Source organism: Capra hircus, chromosome 28 (assembly GCF_001704415.2).
Source record: "Capra hircus breed San Clemente chromosome 28, ASM170441v1, whole genome shotgun sequence".
Classification (NCBI taxonomy): Eukaryota; Metazoa; Chordata; class Mammalia; order Artiodactyla; family Bovidae; genus Capra; species Capra hircus.
In genome coordinates, this window is record NC_030835.1 from 22,776,731 (window position 1) to 22,796,851 (window position 20,121).

At 36.1% G+C, this 20,121-nt stretch overlaps 1 protein-coding gene across 2 annotated transcripts in view; it reads left to right on the forward strand.

Moving 5' to 3' along the window:
• CTNNA3 (catenin alpha 3) overlaps window positions 1–20,121 on the forward strand; it is a 1,853,842-nt gene that overhangs the window by 1,341,988 nt on the left and 491,733 nt on the right. For both annotated transcript variants that reach the window (XM_018042551.1, XM_018042552.1), the window contains exon 12: window positions 15,367–15,567. In XM_018042551.1, coding sequence (XP_017898040.1) covers window positions 15,367–15,567 — 201 coding nt within the window. The remainder of the gene's footprint in view (window positions 1–15,366; window positions 15,568–20,121) is intronic.

The window sequence follows — 20,121 nt, forward strand, 5'->3', positions numbered from 1 at the left end:
GGAATAGCACCCAAATGAGCACTGTTTTCCTTAAAAGAGAATCCAGCAACAGAGGCATCCAACTTTAGCATCCAATGTGCAGAAATTGAATGGTTTTATTGCATAATATGGGAGAATTGCTCACTACTGTCTGTTCCTGCTGACAGTCCTGATGTTCAGTCTGGTAGTATCCTCAAAGCTATTTTTTTTTTTTTTTAACTCAGTACTTCGATATTAGATGTTAATGTGTTCCTGGTCTATGGGAGGAGAAGCAAGGGGACAATTAAGCAAGAATTCAGTCTAGGGGGAGTCAGTACAGAAAGTAAGGATTGAATGAGAAAACCTAAGGTTTGATTTACTTTTTCTGCCTATTTTGTCAAGATAAATGCAGCATAAAATGCAATAACCTGGATTTTTGCTTTGACATCAGAATAGCCAAATGACTGAGGCATTAAACTGCATTTGCTAATTTCTTCTTCTATGGCTATCTTCTCTGTTAATGTCTCTATAATGCTTCGGGTTCCCTCTTTATGGAATTCTCTAGACGAGAGTACTAGAGCAGGTACTCTTCTCCAGGGGAGCTTCCCAACCCAGGGATCAAACCTGGTCTCCCACCTTGCAGGCAGATTCTTTACCATCTGAACCAATAGGGAAGCCAGTGTCTCTATACAGATCCAAAATATTGACATTACTAGAGCACTGGCCATGTGAGCTTTATAGAATTAAAAGTATCCCTCTATGCTTAGATTATATTTCATTCCCACTTAGAATTAATGTGAAAACTTATTAATGCATTTAGTTATATAATAGAATAACAAACTTTTGCAACATTTTTATAAAACTTAGAAAATATTTTAAGTCTACAATTTCTCCTTCCCATTGTACATTTAGGTTAGCTGAATAATATAATTATAGACTTACTATATTTTAAAGTCACATGAGACCCTAGCATTTCTAGGACCTTAGTAAGTGAGACAAACTTGATTTTGAGTTATGGCTCAATTAATGAAACTATGAATTCTGGAAAGATGCATTTCTGCTCAAAGACTTGATTTCTTCATCTTTAAAACTGATAGGTAAGGTGGTACAGCTACTTTGGAAAGCAGTTTGGCAGTTTCTAAGAAAGCTAAAAGCATACTCAACATATGATCTAGAAATCACACTCCTTGGTAATTACCAAAATGAAATGAAAACTTACATCCATACAAAAACATGCACACAGATGTTTATAGCAGCTTTTTTTCATAATTGCTAAAACCTGGATGCAATCAAGATGTCCTTCAGTAGGTGAATGAATAAATAAACTGTGGCATATCCAAGCAAAGGAATATTATCCAGTTTTAAAAAGAAATGAGCCAGCAAGCCATGGAGGAAACTTAAGTGCATATTGCTAAATGAAATAAGCTAATCTGAGAAAGATACATACTGCATGATTCCAATTATATGACATTCTGAAGAGGCAAAACTATGGAGACAGTAAAAAGATCAGTGGTTGCCAGGGGTTGGGGGGATAGGTGAATGGTTAGGGTAATTTTTAGGGCACTGCAACTGTTCTATACGATACTATGATGGTGGATATATGTCATTATATATTTGTTCAGATCCAGTTTAGTTCAGTTCAGTTGCTCAGTCGTGTCCGACTCTTTGCGACCCCATGAATCGCAGCACGCCAGGCCTCCCTGTCCATCACCAACACCCAGAGTTCACTCAGACTCGCGTCCATTGAGTCAGTGATGCCATCCAGCCATCTCATCCTGGGTCATCCCCTTCTCCTCCTGCCCCCAATCCCCCCCAGCATCAAAGTCTTTTCCAATGAGTCAACTCTTCACATGAGGTGGCCAAAGTACTGGAGTTTCAGCTTTAGCATCATTCCTTCCAAAGAAATCCCCGGGTTGATCTCCTTTAGAATGGACTGGTTGGATCTCCTTGTAGTACAAGGGACTCACAGGAGTCTTCTCCACCACAGTTCAAAAGCATCAATTCTTCGGCGCTCAGCCTTCTTCACAGTCCAACTCTCACATCCATACATGACCACAGGAAAAACCATAGCCTTGACTAGACAACCTTAGTCAACAAAGTAATGTAAAATAACAAGCATGAACTCTAATGTGTTGAACTATGAACATTAGGTGATAATAATGTGTCATTGTGATTCATGGACTATAAAAAATATACTACTCTGGTTGAGTATTTTGATATTGGGGAGACTAAAGTAGGGACTTTCATACTTCCTACTCAATGTTACTATGAATGTAAAACTTCCCTTAAGAATAAGGTTTATTAATTTTTAAAAAAATGTAAGTAAGGAATTTTATAAGAATTTAATGAAATAATGTGCATATGTTGTTTATCATGTACACATTATGGAAAACAGGCTTTCCAGAATTATTTGTTAAAAAGCAAATTGGTGATCAGAGATGTTAACTGTCTAAAAGCTAAGAAAGAGTTGGGGAAAGGATCAAATTTTTTTCTTAGTTGTATTCTTGGAAAGTTGGAAAATGTTCAAAACTCCTGTTACATTAATTATAGATATTTGTAATTTATGAATGATATTGAATATGTAAGATAGAACATTAATAGTTTTCTAGTTTAGAAACCAAAGACAGTGCTTGTTAAAGGTCTAAAGTGTACTTGGCACTGCATACTGAATGTCTGAAGAATCTTCTTTGTTAGAATTGTTGACCCAGTATTTATTAACTATATTATATAGTTTACATTAGGGTTCACTCTGTTATAGAATTTATGAATTTTACAAATGTAATGATGACATTTATCCATCATGACAGTATCATACAGAATAGTTTCACTATGCTGAAAATCCCCTGTGTTCCATCTATTCATTCCTCCCTTTTTTACCAATGAAACCCTGGCAATCACTGATTTTTTTTTCTTTTACTGTGTCCATAATTTTAACCTTTTCCAATATGTCATATAGCTTAAATACTACAGTATGTAACCTTTTCATATTGACTTAATTCATTATCAATATATATTTAAATTTCCCCCATGTCTTTTTGTAGCTTGATATTGAATAGCTGATTTGTTTTCATTGCTGTTTAATATTCCGCAGTGTCAATGTATAACAATTTCCTTATCCATTCTACTATTGACTGAGAATGGTTACTTGCAAGTTTTGGTAATAATAAGCCAAACTTCAATAAATATTCATGTGAAGGTTTTGTGTAGATGTGAGGAAACAGTAGAAACAGTGTCAGACTTTATTTTTGGGGGCTCCAAAATCACTGCAGATGGTGACTGTAGCCATGAAATTAAAAGACGTGTACTCCTTGGAAGAAAAGTTATGACCAAACTAGATAGTATATTCAAAAGCAGAGACATTACTTTGCCGACTAAGGTTCGTCTAGTCAAGGCTATGGTTTTTCCTGTGGTCATGTATGGATGTGAGAGTTGGACTGTGAAGAAGGCTGAGTGCCGAAGAATTGAGGCTTTTGAACTGTGGTGTTGGAGAAGACTCTTGAGAGTCCCTTGGACTGCAAGGAGATCCAACCAGTCCATTCTGAAGGAGATCAACCCTGGGATTTCTTTGGAAGGAATGATGCTAAAGCTGAAGCTCCAGTACTTTGGCCACCTCATGAGAAGAGTTGACTCATTGGAAAAGACTCTGATGCTGGGAGGGATTGGGAGCAGGAAGAGAAGGGGACGACCCAGGATGAGATGGCTGGATGGCTTCACGGACTTGATGGACCCGAGTCTGAGTGAACTCCTGGTGTTGGTGATGGACAGGGAAGCCTGGTGTGCTGTGATTCATGGGGTCGCAAAGAGTCCGACACGACTGAGGGACTGAACTGAACTGAACTGAAGCTTTCAACTCATTTGAGTAAATACTAAGGAACACAACTGCTAGATCATATGTTAAGAGCTTGTTAGGTTTTATTTAAGAAAAGAAAAATGCCAAATTGGCTTTCAAAGTGGCCATACAGTTTCGCATTTCCACCAGCAATGAATGAGAGTTCCGGTTGCTCCATAATCTCTCAGTACTTGGTATCTCAGGGTCTGAATTTTGGTCATTCTAATAGTTGTGCAGTTTCAATTGCATATCTCACCATTTTAATTGCAGTTCCCTGATGATATGTAATGTTAAGCATATTTTCGTATGCTTACTTTTCATCTGTATGTTTTCCTTGAGTGTCTGATCAGACCTTATTCTAACATTTTTAGATATTTTTGTTTTATTTTTATTGTTGAATTTTAAGAATTCTTTGTAGATTTAGAATACCAGTCCTTTGGCAGGTGTATTTCGCAGGGTTTTTTTTTCCCCCCCTAATCTGTGGCTTGCCTTTTCACTCACTTAACAGTACCTTTCACAGAGCAGACGTTTCAAATTTTCATTAAGTCCACTTTCTTAATTTTTCATTCTTTCCTTTTTTTTTTTTTACCTTTGGTGTAGTAATTAAAAAGTCTTTTCCAAATTCAAAGTTAATCTAGATTTTCTCCTAGGAGTTTTAAAGTTTTGCATCTTACATGTAGATTGATGATTCCACATTTAATTTATCATTCACATTTTTCCCCTGGATAGAAAAAATACTTGAAAAATTAGTAGCTACCAAGACAAAATACACAAAGTATAATTTTTCAAAGTCGAAAGCAAGATTTTTACAGATTTAAAAAGTGTTGCAAGTCATTATTGGGAGATACAATAATGCTTGTTTAAGGAGAACTGGATAAAGAAGGAATGGCTAAATAAAATATCTTAGAGAAAAACTGGCTAATGGTCTGACACAGTAGTAAAAATGTAAATTTTAGGGTATTGTTTTCCATAAAAATCTTTCCCATCTCTATCAAAAATTTATTTGCATTCCTATGGGCCAAGAATTACTAGCTTTGCTATCTCTTAAACAAACTGAGCATCTACAGAATTGTAAAATTTCCTAACCAATAGTAAATAGCGAGTGGAAGAAAGATACGCACTGCTGGAGAATTAGATATCTGCCAGGTATGCTTGGTTCACAATGTCTGAGGACAAGTACTACACTGTCTGGGGTTTGTTGAATCTGCAGAGGAACTGGGGATATGGAGATTCAGCTACAAGTTATATACAAGTTAACCCCAACATCTTCAAGGGTCAACAGTTGCTGAGTATACTTGTTTTATAATAAATTCTTCAGAATTCCTTTAAGTATAGTTTGGTAAAGAACTAGTTTGGGAATAGCAGTCTTTATGTTTCTTTTGATGTCAGAAGTGTGTCAAGTAAGTCTGAGCTGGTTCAAGTCCAATGAAGAATAAATGGCTTATAGTGAATATGAGCAAACTTTAAAATTTAACTCACTAATAAAGATTAACAAAACTTGATGATAACATGATAAGATGAAGGGATAATTTTGACTATTATCTTTGGGGAAGAATAAAAGACAGTCGGACATGACTGAGCAACTTCACTTTGACTTTTCACTTTCATTGCATTGGAGAAGGAAATGGCAACCCACTCCAGTGTTCTTGCCTGGAGAATCCCAGGGATGGAGGAGCCTGGTGGGCTGCCATCTATAGAGTCTCACAGAGTCGGACACGACTGAAGCGACTTAGCAGCAGCAAAAGACAATGAAAGAGAGTAATTCTTACCAGTATTTTATAATAACTATAAATTGAGCCAATTTTTTAAAAATTGTAAATCAGAATATTCTAAACCTGCAACTTTTATAGTATTTTACATCAAATATACTTCAAATAAAATTTTTAAAAAATTAGAAAGTAATTCTTTCTGGTTACTGGATTGTAAACCTTTTACAGACAGGGATTTGCCTATTTATCATCCATATAATCTACAGTTTCTAACATATCATAATACTTAGTCTTAGGAAAGAAGATAGAGGAAGGTTTTAAGGATGTAGAAAAAGGATGCAAAATTTCAAAAGGTTTTGCTTTTAGCTACATACATGTTCTTTATTCTCAAAATAGCACTTTCTTAAATCTTTATGTAGGATATTAGATAATTAGGAGAACAATTTTGAAGATCAAATCTTACTAAAAACAAATTTTGGCAACTTTTAGGTAGATACACAAACAGCAATTTAACATAAACTGGTGTTTTCCATTAGTTTTTTAGCTTCGTGTGTTTTTGTTAAAAGAGAAAATAAAATTATTGTGTAGTTGCCTATATAACGAATTTTAAATTTACAGGTATAGATCCAAGTGTAAAAAATGGAAACTTATTTTCTTAAAATTAGTTAAATCTCTGAGCTCATGTTCAATGGGTTGCTAACCTTTATCTTGCCAATATAAGAAATCTAACCTCTTTTGGCTTAAAACACAGTCTCTTTAGAATAAAAGTTTTCTCTTTATTAAAATATTCTTTTCTCTTTTCTTTTCTTCTCAGAGTTTTGTTTTACATATGCACATATCAGGGGAAGAAACAATTGGTGGTATATTATTCCCCATTCAATGGATTATAGCATAGACACTCTACCTCTTTAGGTTTTGCCATTGATTTATTCAAAGCCCAGCTTTGGGAATTAAAATAAAACAACCTTTACCCTCAATGGACATGAGTTTGAGCAAGCTCTGGGAGATGGTGAAGGACGGGGAAACCTGGTGTGCTGCAGTCCATGGGGTTGCAGAGAGTCAGACACGACTGAGCAACTGAACAACAACAACCCCTCAAATAAGTATGGCTTTAGCAAATGAAATGTGCTTCCACTTTAGGTCTGTTCTTTGGGCTATGGATTTATACAATTCTGATTTAGAGGTTAAAAGTCAATAAATTAACTTCTTCTCACTGGATTTTATTTGTTTCTACTCTCCCTGAGGCAAGTTCTAACTTTAATTGTAGAAAACTAAAGAATTAAAAAATTGTAGAAAGCATTTATATGTATTTCAAAATTTTATTGTGGCTATACTTGCTGCAGTGACTAAAGATGGAGTCACCCAGAGAAGTCTGCAACAAATGAAATATCTTGTAGTCTAAGATCAGTTCCTTTATTGCCCTGTTTATTACTGTTTTCCAGCAAAACAGAAATCACCCTTTGCATCTCAGAATAGCTATAAAATGAGCGATAGAAATTGCTAGTATTTCAGCAATTCTATGCTCTTAAAATAATGTGCTTCAGGACATTTCATCACTCACCCCAAATCAAATGTTAAGCTGACACTCTGAAGTGATTAAGACATATCTTCAACTAATCCTTCAAAACTTATAATACAGCTGACCCTTGAAAAACATGGGTTTGAACTGCACAGGTCCACTTACACAAGGATAATTTTGAATAGTAAATATCACAGTACTACACTGTCCAGAGTTTGTTGAATCTGCAGAGGAACTGGGGATATGGAGACTCAGCTACAAGTTATATACAAGTTAACCCCAACATTCTTCAAGGGTCAACAGTTGCTGAGTATACTTGTTTTATAATAGCATTTTCTTTCTTTTAAACCTCATTGTAAAAATTATGTAACTGTTGAGTCCAGGTACACCTGTATTTGAGAAAAAAAGTAAATTTGGAGGTGGAGCTCTTAATGATTTTCATATGTCTGAAGAGCTTCCCTGGTGGTTTAGTGGTAAAGTATCTGCCTGCTAACATAGGAGATGTATATTGGATCCCTGGGAGGTGAAGATCCCCTGAAGAAGGAAATGGTAGGCCACTCCAATATTCTTTCCTGGAAAATCCCATGGACAGAGGAGCCTGGAGGCTTCAGTCCATGGGGTCACAAAAGTCGGACATGGCTTAGTGACTAAACAACCACAACAAAAGTGTAAACTCATTCCAACAGCAAAGACTTAAGAGATACACCAGTAGAAAGTTTTTCAGAGTATTTGGTGTTTTATTTCCTTGCTAGAGATGTGGGGTTATAATGCTAGACCTAAAACCTTCAGCTATCATGAAGGCCTTTTTAAAAACTTAAATTCACCTAAAATATGACTAGTAAAGAAATAATTGTTTTTAAGAAATTAAGTTAATGTTTAGTTTCTGTGCATGTGGGAAGTGCCCATTATTATTATTTTTTTTTTTCTTTTCTTTTTCTGGCACTCTATGTTTAGCCTTTCAGGCAAATAATTGTTGCTGGCATTTTGTGAAACATTCAGCATAATGGGAAAGTGTCACAATAATGGAAATCTTGCAAACCTTTCTTAATATTTCTGTGCTATATTTAATATTAGTAATTCAAAAGATCATTTAGTCATCATCTCCAACGTTCTCAATATAACTGCTTCAGATAAAATCTGTTATATGCTTCTTGTCATTTTCCCCTTATTTTACATTGCATATTTTCACTTAAGATTTTTATTTTCATATCTGACTCTACCTCTATAATTCTTCACCATAATTAACACCATGACTTTTGACTGTGTTGCTCAATCTAAAGCGATAACCACAGAAACTTATATAAAGAGAAGAAAAAAAAGAATCCAAAAAATTCTTATTGTATTTTTTATTCTCTGCTTAAAGTAATAAAATGATTTGTAAGTACATATCTCCTTGTTTTATAGAAAAAGTGAACATTAATCATTGTTAGTGAATATTCTTTGTGCATTTTTCCTGTGCAAAATCATAGAAGAAAATAGTTTCATGACAGCTATGATTTCACCTTTAATTAAACAGAAATTACTGAGTTTATTAGATCATTAATTTTCTAAGAATGAGCAATGTTTTTTCTTTCCTAAATATCTTTTCACTTTCATAGAACTGAGCAAAAAAAAAACAGCTCTGCAATCTAAAATCAAGCAACCATAGTGAATACAGATTAAACATTTATTGAGTACATATATGGTTTTTTTTTTTTTCCTTTAATCTTCCCGGCATACTTGGAAAGTAACAGTTTCTTAATGTGTCATTAAAGGGTGCATCTGTGGATTTCTTAAAACCGGGTAATTATTATGCCTTCCACATTTATGCTTGTACTTCAGTTCCAGGGGAAACATGATGGTGATGATACACATGTGCTTTCTGTTGAGATGGGACTGTGCCTGGATTTATTATAGGCCTTAATGACACATTCATAACTGAATGCTACAAATTAGGTTAAAACTCCAGTGAATTTATAATGAAGGTTTTCAGTATTTAATCTTTTTTATTCAAATGAACTACTGCCCTTAATATGGGTTAAATTGACCAAATTTAAGGCTACAGAAATGTGTCTACCAATGTTTATAACCCATAATTTAGGATTTAGACAAAATAATTTACAATCCCCAGGTGCACCTTATAAGAAGAATTCATTCATTCATTCAATAGACATTCTTATAATCCTAACAGATGCCTTGTACTGTGCCGAGGGCTAGATACCTCAAGGAATAAGATAAAATTCCTGCACTTGTATTTATTTGCCAGTCTACTGGAGAGATAGTTTCATTTGTACATCATTAAAACACAGAAAGAAGCTCTAATGAAACATGTAAATTATTTTATGTGAAACCCAAACATCATGGAACTGAATTTGCCTGTCCTGAGGCAGAGTATTTGACTAGTCTATTGGAAGAATACTATGAGCAAACAGGCCAGAGGGGATTGGCAACTGTGATATTATGGTTTGGAATAAAAAATATGTATCAGTCAGTCTCTCCCATCAAGAAGCTTCCATAAACCTCTTATCCTTCTCCATCAGAGGGTAGACAGACTGAAACCACAATCACAGAAAACTAACCAATATGATCACATGGACCACAGCCTGTCTAAGTCAATGAAACTCTGAGTCATGCTCTGTAGGGCCACCCAAGACAGCCGGGTCATGGTGGAGAGGTCTGAGAAAACGTGGTCCCCTGGAGAAGGGAATGGCAAACCACTTCAGTATTCTTGCCTTGGGAACCCCATGAACAGTAGGAAAAGGCAAAAAATGGACACTGAAAGATAAAGGCCCAAGGGTGGTAGGTGCCCAATATGCTACTGGAGATCAGTGGAGAGATAACTCCAGAAAGAATGAAGAGACAGAGCCAAAGCAAAAACAACAGCCAGTTGTGGATGTGACTGGTGATGGAAGCAAAGTCCAATGCTGTAAAAGGAAATATTGCATAGGAACCTGGAACATTAGGTCCATGAATCAAGGCAAATTGGAAATGGTCAAGAGTGAACATTGACATGTTATGAATCAGCAAACTAAAATAGACTGGAATGGGGGAATTTAACTCACATGATCCTTATATCTAGTACTGTGGACAGAATCCCTTAGTAGAAATGGAGTAGCCATCATAGTTAACAATATTCCAAAATGCAGTAATTGGATGCAATCTCAAAAATGACAGAATGACCTCTGTTTGTTTCTGATGTAAACCATTCAGTATCACAGTAATCCAAGCCTATGTCCTGACCAATAATGCTGAAAAAGCTGAAGTTGAATCATTCTATGAAGACCTACAAGACCTTTTAGAACTAACACCCAAAAAAGATGTCATTTTCATTATAGGGGACTAGAATACAAAAGTAGGAAGTCGAGAAATACCTGGAGTAACGGGCAAATTTCTCCTTGGAGTACAGAATGAAGCAGGGCAAAGGCTAATAGAGTTGTGCCAAAAGAAGGCACAGGTCATAACAAATACCCTCTTCCAATAACACAAGAGAAGACTCTACACAAGGACATCACCAGATGGTCAATACCGAAATCAGATGATCGTATTCTTTGCAGCCAAAGATGGAGAAGTTTTATACAGTGAGCAAAAAAAGACCAGGAGCTGACTGTGGCTCAGATCATGAACTCCTTATTGGCAAATTCAAACTTAAATTGAGGAAAGTAGGGAAAACTAGTAGACCATTCAGGTATGACCTAAATCAAATCCCTTATGACTATGCAGTGGAAGTGACAAATAGATTCAAGGGATTAGGTCTGATAGAGTGCCTGAAGAACTAATGACTAAGGTTCATGACATTGTACAGTAGGTAGTGATCAAGACCATCCCTAAGAAAAAGAAATGCAAGACAGCAAATGGTTTTCTGAGGAAGCTTTGTAAACAACTATGAAAAGAAGAGAAGCAAAAGGCAAAGGAGAAAAGGAAAGATATAACCATTTAAATGCAGAGTTCCAAAGAATAGCAAGAAGAAATAAGAAAGCCTTCCTCAGTGATCAGTGCAAAGAAATAGAGGAAAACAATAGAATGGGAAAGACTAGAGATCTCTTCAAGATTTAGAGATAACAAGGAAAGTTTTCCTGCAGAGATGGGCAAATAAAGGACAGAAATTATATGGACCTAAGGAGCAGAAATTGTTAGGAACAGGTGGAAAAAATACACAGAAGAACTATACAAAAAAAGATCTTCATGACCCAGATAATCATGATGGTGTGATCACTCACCTAGAGACAGACATCCTGGAATGTGAAGTCAAATCTGCCTTAGGAAGCATCACCAGGAACTAGGCTAGTGGAAGTGATGGAATTCCAGTTGAGCTATTTCAAATCCTAAAAGACGATGCTGTTAAAGTGCTGCACTCAATATGCCAGCAAATCTGGAAAACTCAGCAGTGGCCACAGGACTGGAAAAGGTCAGTTTTCATTCCAATCCCAAAGAAAGGCAATGCCAATGATGCTCAAACTACTGCACAATTGGACGCATCTCACATGCTAGCAAAGTAAGTCTCAAAATTCTCCAAGTCAGGCTTCAATAGTACGTGAACTGTGGATTTCCAGATGTTCAAGCTGGATTGAATAAAGGCAGAGGAATCAGAGATCAAATTGCCAAAATCCTTTGGATCATCATAAAAGAAAGTTAGTTCCAGAAAAACATCTACTTCTGCTTTACTGACTATGCCAAAGCCTTTGACTGTGTAGAACACAACATTTGGTGGAAAATTCTCCAAGAGATGGGAATACAAGACGATCTACCTTACTCCTAGAAATCTGTATGCAGTCCAGGAAGTAACAGTTAGAACTGGACATGGAATAACAGACTGGTCAAATCAGGAAATAAGTACCTCAAGGCTGTATATTGTCACCCTGGTTATTTAACTTATATGAAGAGTACATCATGCAAAATGTTGGGCTGGATGAAACACAAGCTGAAATCAAGATTTCTGGGAGAAATATCAATAACCTCAGATATGTATATGACACCACCCTTATGGCAGAAAGTGAAGAACTAAATAGCCTCTTGATGAAAGTAAAAGAAGAGTGTGAAAATGTTGGCTTAAAACTCAATATTCAGAAAACTAAGATCATGGCATCTGGTCCCATCATTCATGGCAAATAGATGGGGAAGCAGTGGAAACTGTGACAGACTTTATTTTGGGGGGCTCCAAAATCACTGCAGATGGTGATTGCAGCCATGAGATTAAAAGACCTCACTCCTTTAAGAAAAGTTATGACCAACCTAGACAGCTTATTAAAAAGCAGAGACATTACTTTGCCAACAAAAGACCATTTAGTCAAAGCTATGGTTTTACCGGTAGTCAAGTATGGATGTGGGAGTTGGACTGTATAAAAACCTGAGCGCCAAAGAATCAATGTTTTTGAACTGTGGTGTTCATGAAGACTCTTCAGAGTCCTTTGGACAGGAAGAAGGTCCAACCAGTCCATTCTAAAGGAAATCAATCCTAATATTCATTGGAAGGACTGATGCTGAATCTGAAACTCCAGTATTTTGGCCACCTGATGTGAAGAACCAACTCACTGGAAAAGACCCCGATTCCAGGAAAGATTGAAGGCAAGAGGAGAAGGGAATGACAGAGGATTAGATGGTTGGATGGCATCGCTAACTCAATGTATATGAGTTTGAGTAAACTCCAGGAGTTGGTGATGGACAGGGAGACCTGGCATACTATAGTCCATGGGGTCACAAAGAGTTGGACAGGATGGAGAGACTGAGCTGACTGATTTGGTATTTTCCTTTTTCTGACACAAAGCTCCTAAAACCCTTGGAATGCACAAGTGACAAGAGCAATAAAGGTGTCTTTAGTTATGTTAATGAAGTTACTTTGAGGAACCCCCCAAGGATGGAGGCTGAATGACAGGGCAACCAACTGTGTGATTAGAGGGTTTCAGTTCCTCCTCTTTAGTTCTGGGAAGGGTAAAAGGGCTGGAGCCTGAATTGATTTCCAATGGCTAATGATTTAATCAATTGAGCCTATGAAATAGAGCCTCCATAAAATCCCCAAATGATGGGGTTTAGAGAGCTTCCCGGTTGGTGAACCCTTGGAAATTTGAGGAAAGTGACGTGCCTGGAGAGGGCATGGAAACTCTCTGTCTTTCTCTATCCTTACTCTCTGCTTCTCTTCCATCTAGCCATTCCTGAGTTATAAAAGTTACATCTAGTCAGTAAAATGTTTCTCTGAGTTTTTTGAGCTACTCTAGTAAATTAGTCATGCCTGAAAAGGAGGTTGTGGGAACCTCTGATTTATAGCCAGTTGGTCAGAAATACATGTAACAACCTCAACTTGGATGGGTGTCTAAAGTCTGAGGAGGGGATCATGGGAACCTTTAGTTTGTAGCAGTTACTCAGAAGCACAGGTAAAAATCTTGGCTTATGATTGGTGTCTGTAGTAGGGGTGGAAAGTGGTAGTCTTGTGAGACTAAACCCTTAATCTGTGGAATCTGATGTTATCTCCAGATATGTGTGTGTGTGTGTGTGTCTGTCTGTGTGTGTGTGTGTGTGTGTGTGTGTGTGTGTCTGTGTTAGTTGCTCAGTCATGTCGAACTCTGTGACTCCAAGGGCTCTAGCACTCCTATATGCCAGGCTCCTCTGTCCATGGAATTCTCCAGGCAAGAATATTGAAGTGGATTGTCATTCCCTTCTCCAGGGCATCTTCTGGACCTAGGGATTGAACCCGGGCCTCCTGCTTTGCAGACAGATTCTTTACTGTCTGAGCCACCTGGGAGAACACATCTCCAGGTAGATAGTGTTGGAATTGAATTAACTTCCAGATCACCCCATTGGTGTACAGAGTTGCTAGTTGGAAAAGCCTATGCACACAAACACATATACAGACCCAAGTGAAATTGGGTCTAGAAACCCAAAAGAGCAGTCTTGGTCAAGGTTCTAGTATGCTCACTGGGCACAGAGGCTTGAAAAATTATGGCAGGTTTGGAAAATTATAAAATAAATATAACTGAAGCATAAGAGGCATGCAGAGGAATAGTAGGCATCAAGTCTTAGAAGTTCACTGGGGACCATATTCTTTGATAGCTTGGATTTTATGCTTCGCACAATAAGAGAAAGGTGTGACTCTGCAAAGAAATAGCTTTATGAATGCCTGTTTTGTGTAGCCTATCTGCAGAAAATCGACAAGTCCAGAGAGGAGAGAGAGAAAGTGAGAAAGTTAACAATATGTTCTGGAAATTACTGAGGCCTTTTTTGTTGTAGTTGTTTTCTGTGCATGTTTTGAAGTAATAGAGGCTTAAAATATTTTGGGGGGGGATTCATTTAATAAAGACAGAAACCATTCTTTTAATATCCTTTAAATTTCTTGGAAATATCATTGCCTGTGCTTGTTGATATTCCACATATTTACTCAGCTCCACTCATTAGTTTTGTCTGGGAGCATTAATCATTTTATGGGAAAAAGAAAACCACATTGTTATACTATACTAATAACTCCCTGCTTTCTTCATGCACTAATCATGCAAAGAAGGAAGGAGAGAAAGAGGTCTGGAGCTACTCTTTAGAGTGAGCAAGTTTCTCTGGGATTCATTTTCTTCAAGTCAATCAATCTTTGTAAAGCACTCTTTATATATGAGTCTTTTCACAGTTGTAGTGAGGGTGCTGCTTTACAATATAAAATTTATATATCTCACAGTTTTCATCATTTCCTAATTTATAAGATTTCTATAGTTGTATTAAATAGCTCACATCAATGAACATTAGTTGAATGGAATGCTGTAGTTTTATCTTTCTCTATATTTAGTATAGTTTCATAATCTATATAGTATTGCTTTTATTAGAATTGTGTTCCGTCATTATACATTTTATTTTGCTTTAATATAGAATTTTCCCTTAATTTCCAAGTATAAACCATTCAAATCTAAAATCTAATCTATTGGAATCAGAATCTAAAATCAGTTGCAATCTATAAGAATTGCTGATAAAAATGCAAAGTTTTGAATTTACAAGTTGTGCTATTTTAAAAAGGTATAAGCAGAATTGTCTGTAGTTTTTCTTCTTAGTTGTCAGTGCTCTTCATTCCCAGTGTGTCCCTGTGTGCAACCAGAAATTAACAAAATTACAGTATTGGCGCTAGTGGGAAGGAGCGCTCCTGTCAGTGCAGGAGACTTAAGAGACATGGGTTCAGGTCCTGGGTTGGGAAGATCCCCTGGAGGAGGGCATGGCAATGCCCTAATATTCTTGCCTGGAGAATCCCATGGACAAAAGAGCCTGGCAAGCTACAGTCCATAGGGTCACACAGAGTTGGACAAAATTGAAGTGACATGGCACGCACGCACACACAATATGCTAGATTTGTGTGAATAAAAAAAAAAAGAAACAAACCCACTAAACTAATTTGATCTGTTTACTTACAGAGAGCCATATCTTAGAAGATGTCAACAAATGTATCATAGCCTTGAGAGACCAGGATGCTGATAATCTAGACCGAGCTGCAGGTGCTATCAGAGGACGGGCAGCAAGAGTTGCTCACATTGTCACAGGTGAAATGGACAGTTACGAGCCAGGGGCTTACACAGAAGGTGTGATGAGAAATGTGAACTTTCTGACAAGCAGTGGTAAGTCTCTGTCCTTAATAACAGTGGCTCTTTTCCTAATATTTGCATCTACATAGCTACCAAATATTCTTACATATGGAAATAAAATCTGAGTCTGTGCACTTTGCTTTGAAATAGATTGCTGTTATCTGATAGGTGCTTAAATCCTATGGTCATATGACTTTAAATTTATCTCTGGGGAGTAAATATATTCATCAGAGAAAAATAACTTTTTATAAATATATGCATTCTATAAATTACTCACAGACTTTAGCCATATATGAATGTTTATTAATGTTAGAGCTATTAGGAGATATAATTTGGCAGATGTGATAAGCATGTTATAGTTTCCAAGCCCTCTTTTAGCTGTATGATTGGTGCCCCAGGTTTTTGTTTACTTTGCTTAAGCAGAGCAAACTTGTCCTATGTCTCCAGAGAAATGCTTTCTGCCTTATTTCCCATTCTCTGCAAAATACCATTTTGTTCTTTCACATAATGTTTGATTACTTAAGAAATATGAATCCAAGATTTTTGTTTTGATTGTGGCACCCAAGTTAATATTTTCTGAAATCAGCAAGTAAATGCTTAGTTTCTGAAGCACACGTTAAATGGCATTCTTATTTTAACAACGTTAAGAAACTTACAGAAACTTCAAAGAAGCATTTGAATTCGTATGAATTCAGAAACAATGGGTGCAATTTGAATGAAGACAACCAACTATTTTTATGTCATGATGGCAGTAGTTTTACTTTCAAAAACTCCCTTAGGATCTGTGAAAACCTCAGGTTGAATTTTTTTTTATTAATTACTTCATAGCATGAGGTGATCATGGACCCATGATTCCTAAAATATTTGAAATTCTTTACTTAAATCATTGATTCTCCCTAGAGAATTTTGTTCATGTTAGATATAGGATGTATTAAATTTGGATGTACATACTTATTTTGTGAAAGCAGTAGAAGAAATGAAGATGGGTGATTTGGGAAAAGAGGAAGCTGCTCCTTGATAATATTTAACAAACATAAGCTTTTCTTAACCTTCACTAGGGATAGTTCTGAAGAACTGTACCACAAGGTAAGCTTAGTAAAGCCTGTAGGAAACTGATGATTAGTGTTGCTATTTTTCTAGCATGTTGATATAGAAATCATTAATGAATCTGGATGGATAGTTTTCTCATTATGTCTTCGAAAATATTTCTAAAGCAATGAAACGCTTAAGATATACTAAGGAAAGAGGAAGGAGGTGTATTTGCAACCCTTGATAATGATATTTCTAATACTAATTCCTCAAAAGTCCCTGGTGTCAAAAATAGGGTACACGGTAATTGCTTTATCAACGAGGTGTGCTTAAGGATATAATTGTGTTAGAGTAGTTGAGCATCTCTTCCCTAAAATTAAATTTAACTGGTTCATTCTTATTGGTCAAAATCAAGTACAGCATTATATGATTTTTTTCCTACCTTCTGGGAATAGAATTGTAAGTAAAAAGAAGAATGTATCAGTGGTTCCCTTTTCAGTCAAGTGAAAAATGCCATATAGGAAATTAATTAGATAAAGTCTACCAAGATTGTGTCTACATCTTGCTTCTGTTTTGTAACCATATTGATAATGTGTTGTGAACACATTCGTATATTCACAATGCCTGTCTGAGGTACTAAATTTATAGTTTCATTCTCCATAGTATAGAGTCCATATCTGCATATGCAAAGAAGTGGAAGTGAAATTCTAGTCTCCAGAGTGTGAAATGTGTTGTGGGAACACTCACTCATAGTCAATTTTTATCATCTGAAATCAGAAGATAAAAATGAAACAAAGTTATTCACACATTTAATTATATTTTTTTCATTACCTCTATGATTTATAAGGACCTTACAAGATAACTAACCAACATGGCAGCATTATCATTCAGTCAAAAGAGTGAGAAATCCTTTTTTCTCTAATTAGTTGTGTGTAACTTTAATTGAAATTCTCCAGGTAAATTATGCCCTGTGCCCCAAATACGATAAATATAGAATAATCCTGAGTTATTCTGTGTAAGTCATATCTTCTTATTAACATAACAATATAGTTTATGACTTTCCAATTTTGTCATTTTAATTTTTAAGATAATTTTGGCTTATCTTAAAAAGCTTCTCATTTTGGTTTTATATGTCTAGTTTCAAACTTTTCTGAAAACAGCATTCCTTAAAATTTATCAAAAGCATGCCTCACTAAAGGGAATTCTGAGCAATAAATTAGATGAAAATGCTAATTAGATCAGTTTGATCTTAACTAAAGCTGAAATATGTGAGGATTTTCTATCCCAGAGGGATATTGTCTATGAAGAATACTTCCAACTATTCTATCCTCCACAATTAAGTAACAGAAGATGTTCATCTTTGTTCACATCTGCTCACAACTTGGGCTTATTATTTATAAATAATCATCAAATTAAATAATTTGAAATGCCATGTTTTATGTTATGAAGCCTTAATAGTTCATCTTTTAGTGAGTAAATGGTCTGTATATGTAGCCTGCTTTTCCTTTCTTTCCCTTTTTATACAGTTCTCAGATCTTAACACTTTCTACTGAAAATAACTTAATAAGGAGCTATTGTGAATTGTTTTTATTACTGAGACTTTCTTATCTTTGCACACTCTGCCTTTAAAGTGCTCACATCTATGATGAAACCTAAGCCATACTTATCTAAATCACAAAACATGTTTTTGGAACATTGTACCTTTGCTTTAATCAGATTTTGTAGCTCATTAGCACATTTTCAAGATTTGATGCCCTTCTAAATGTTTTCTCAGCATTAGAAAGCCCTGTTACATTTTAGGAATTTGCATTGTTCATAAAATCTAGCAGTTGGTTTTCAGTGAAACATAGGCAACATCTGGAGGCTGCATTTCATTCAGAGGTGGAATATTGTAATCTCCAAGAGAAATATTTTATTCTACCCAATTCTGCCCTGTTACTAAGCTCCTCTACCTGTCAGGAATTCCTGAGAGGGGAGAGAAAGTATGAGCTTTTTTGTTAAATAACAAGCCTTCTGTATTGCAGTGTGAAAGCTTAGAAGTTACGTTTTTAACATCAATTTTAATTCTTTCACACTAGGTTGGGGAAAACCTAAACCAACAGTGTATTAACATAAGATTTTTGTGAGTGACTTATGAACTATCAATTCAAAAACTGACTAGACCCAAAGCATCTCTTGCAAACACTCAAACCCCACTTCGTTTCAAAGTCAGCCAGGCTCATGGACTCAGACACAACAGGCACACAAATGAACCTGACCAAGACCTCATGGTGGCATCCGACATTGGCACCTCATAGTGCTGGCAAATAAAGAGTCGCTTATCAAGTACTGCTTCAGGCCCAACTTGAATCCTTTCCCTATTAGAATGGAGAAGAGTCTTATAGCTGCAGTTTTTCTTCTTAAAGGCAAATGAGACAGTTGAAAAGAAGTCAAAGCCAATAAATATTTCCAAATTTTTGTTGTAAACTTTTCTTGTTACCAGTTTAAACAACAGATAGACTTCTAAAATGAATTTATCTAGAAAAACATTTAAAAAACTTTAATAGCAGTCAGTAATTCTTATCAATTCCCTTTCCTTTAATAGTTTTCATATACAAATAACCTGCATTGTTGGTGCCTAGTTAAAACATGCTACTTTCCTTATGTTGCATCTATGTTCTGTAGCCTTAAATGGCCATCAAATATAATGCAAAAGTTTTAGTTCCAGCAGTCTTTACCCTCTATAGTTGGGCAGAGTTTAAAAAGCAATGGGTCACATACTAGATGTGACGCAGGGAATTCTTACATGTCTAAGTAGGTTTTGACCAACAAAATTTTGTTTTCTAGTTTATATATATATATATATATATTCTATTATGTATATTCTAATTCATACACTCACGCACACACACACATATATAAAATGGCAATCCACTCCAGCACTCTTGCCTGGAAAATCCCATAGACGGAGGAGCCTGATAGGTTACAGTCTATGGGGTCGGACACGACTGAGCGTCTTCACTTCACTTCACTTCATGTATGTATATGTCCTCCATGGTAGCCCCGTTGGTAGAGAATCTACCTAGAACACAGGAGACCACCTGCCAGTGCAAGAGATGCAGGAACAATTCCTGGGTCAGAAGAGTCCCTGGAGAAGGAAATGGCTACCCATTCCAGTATTCTTGCCTGGGAAATCCCAAGGACAGAGGATCCTGGAAGGCTACAGTCCCTGGGGTCTCAAAAGTTCGATACAACTTAGTGATTAAACCACCAATACCACCACCACCACCACCACCACCACCACTATGTTTGTATTTCCAATTTATGTGTATATTATATATTTATTTATAATTTCTAAAATTTATTTATAAAATTATTTATGAATATATATATTTCTAATTTATATATATATATATATATATTTCCAATTTAATGACACATTGTAACAAATGGGAGGGTCTGGCAACATTAGAGCAGAGTTTACTACAGGAATGATAATGGCTCTAGATACTGGCTAGAGCCTAGTGGTGTCTTTCTTTTGGTTGAAACTGAGCTATAGTATTCTTTACTATCTTTCAT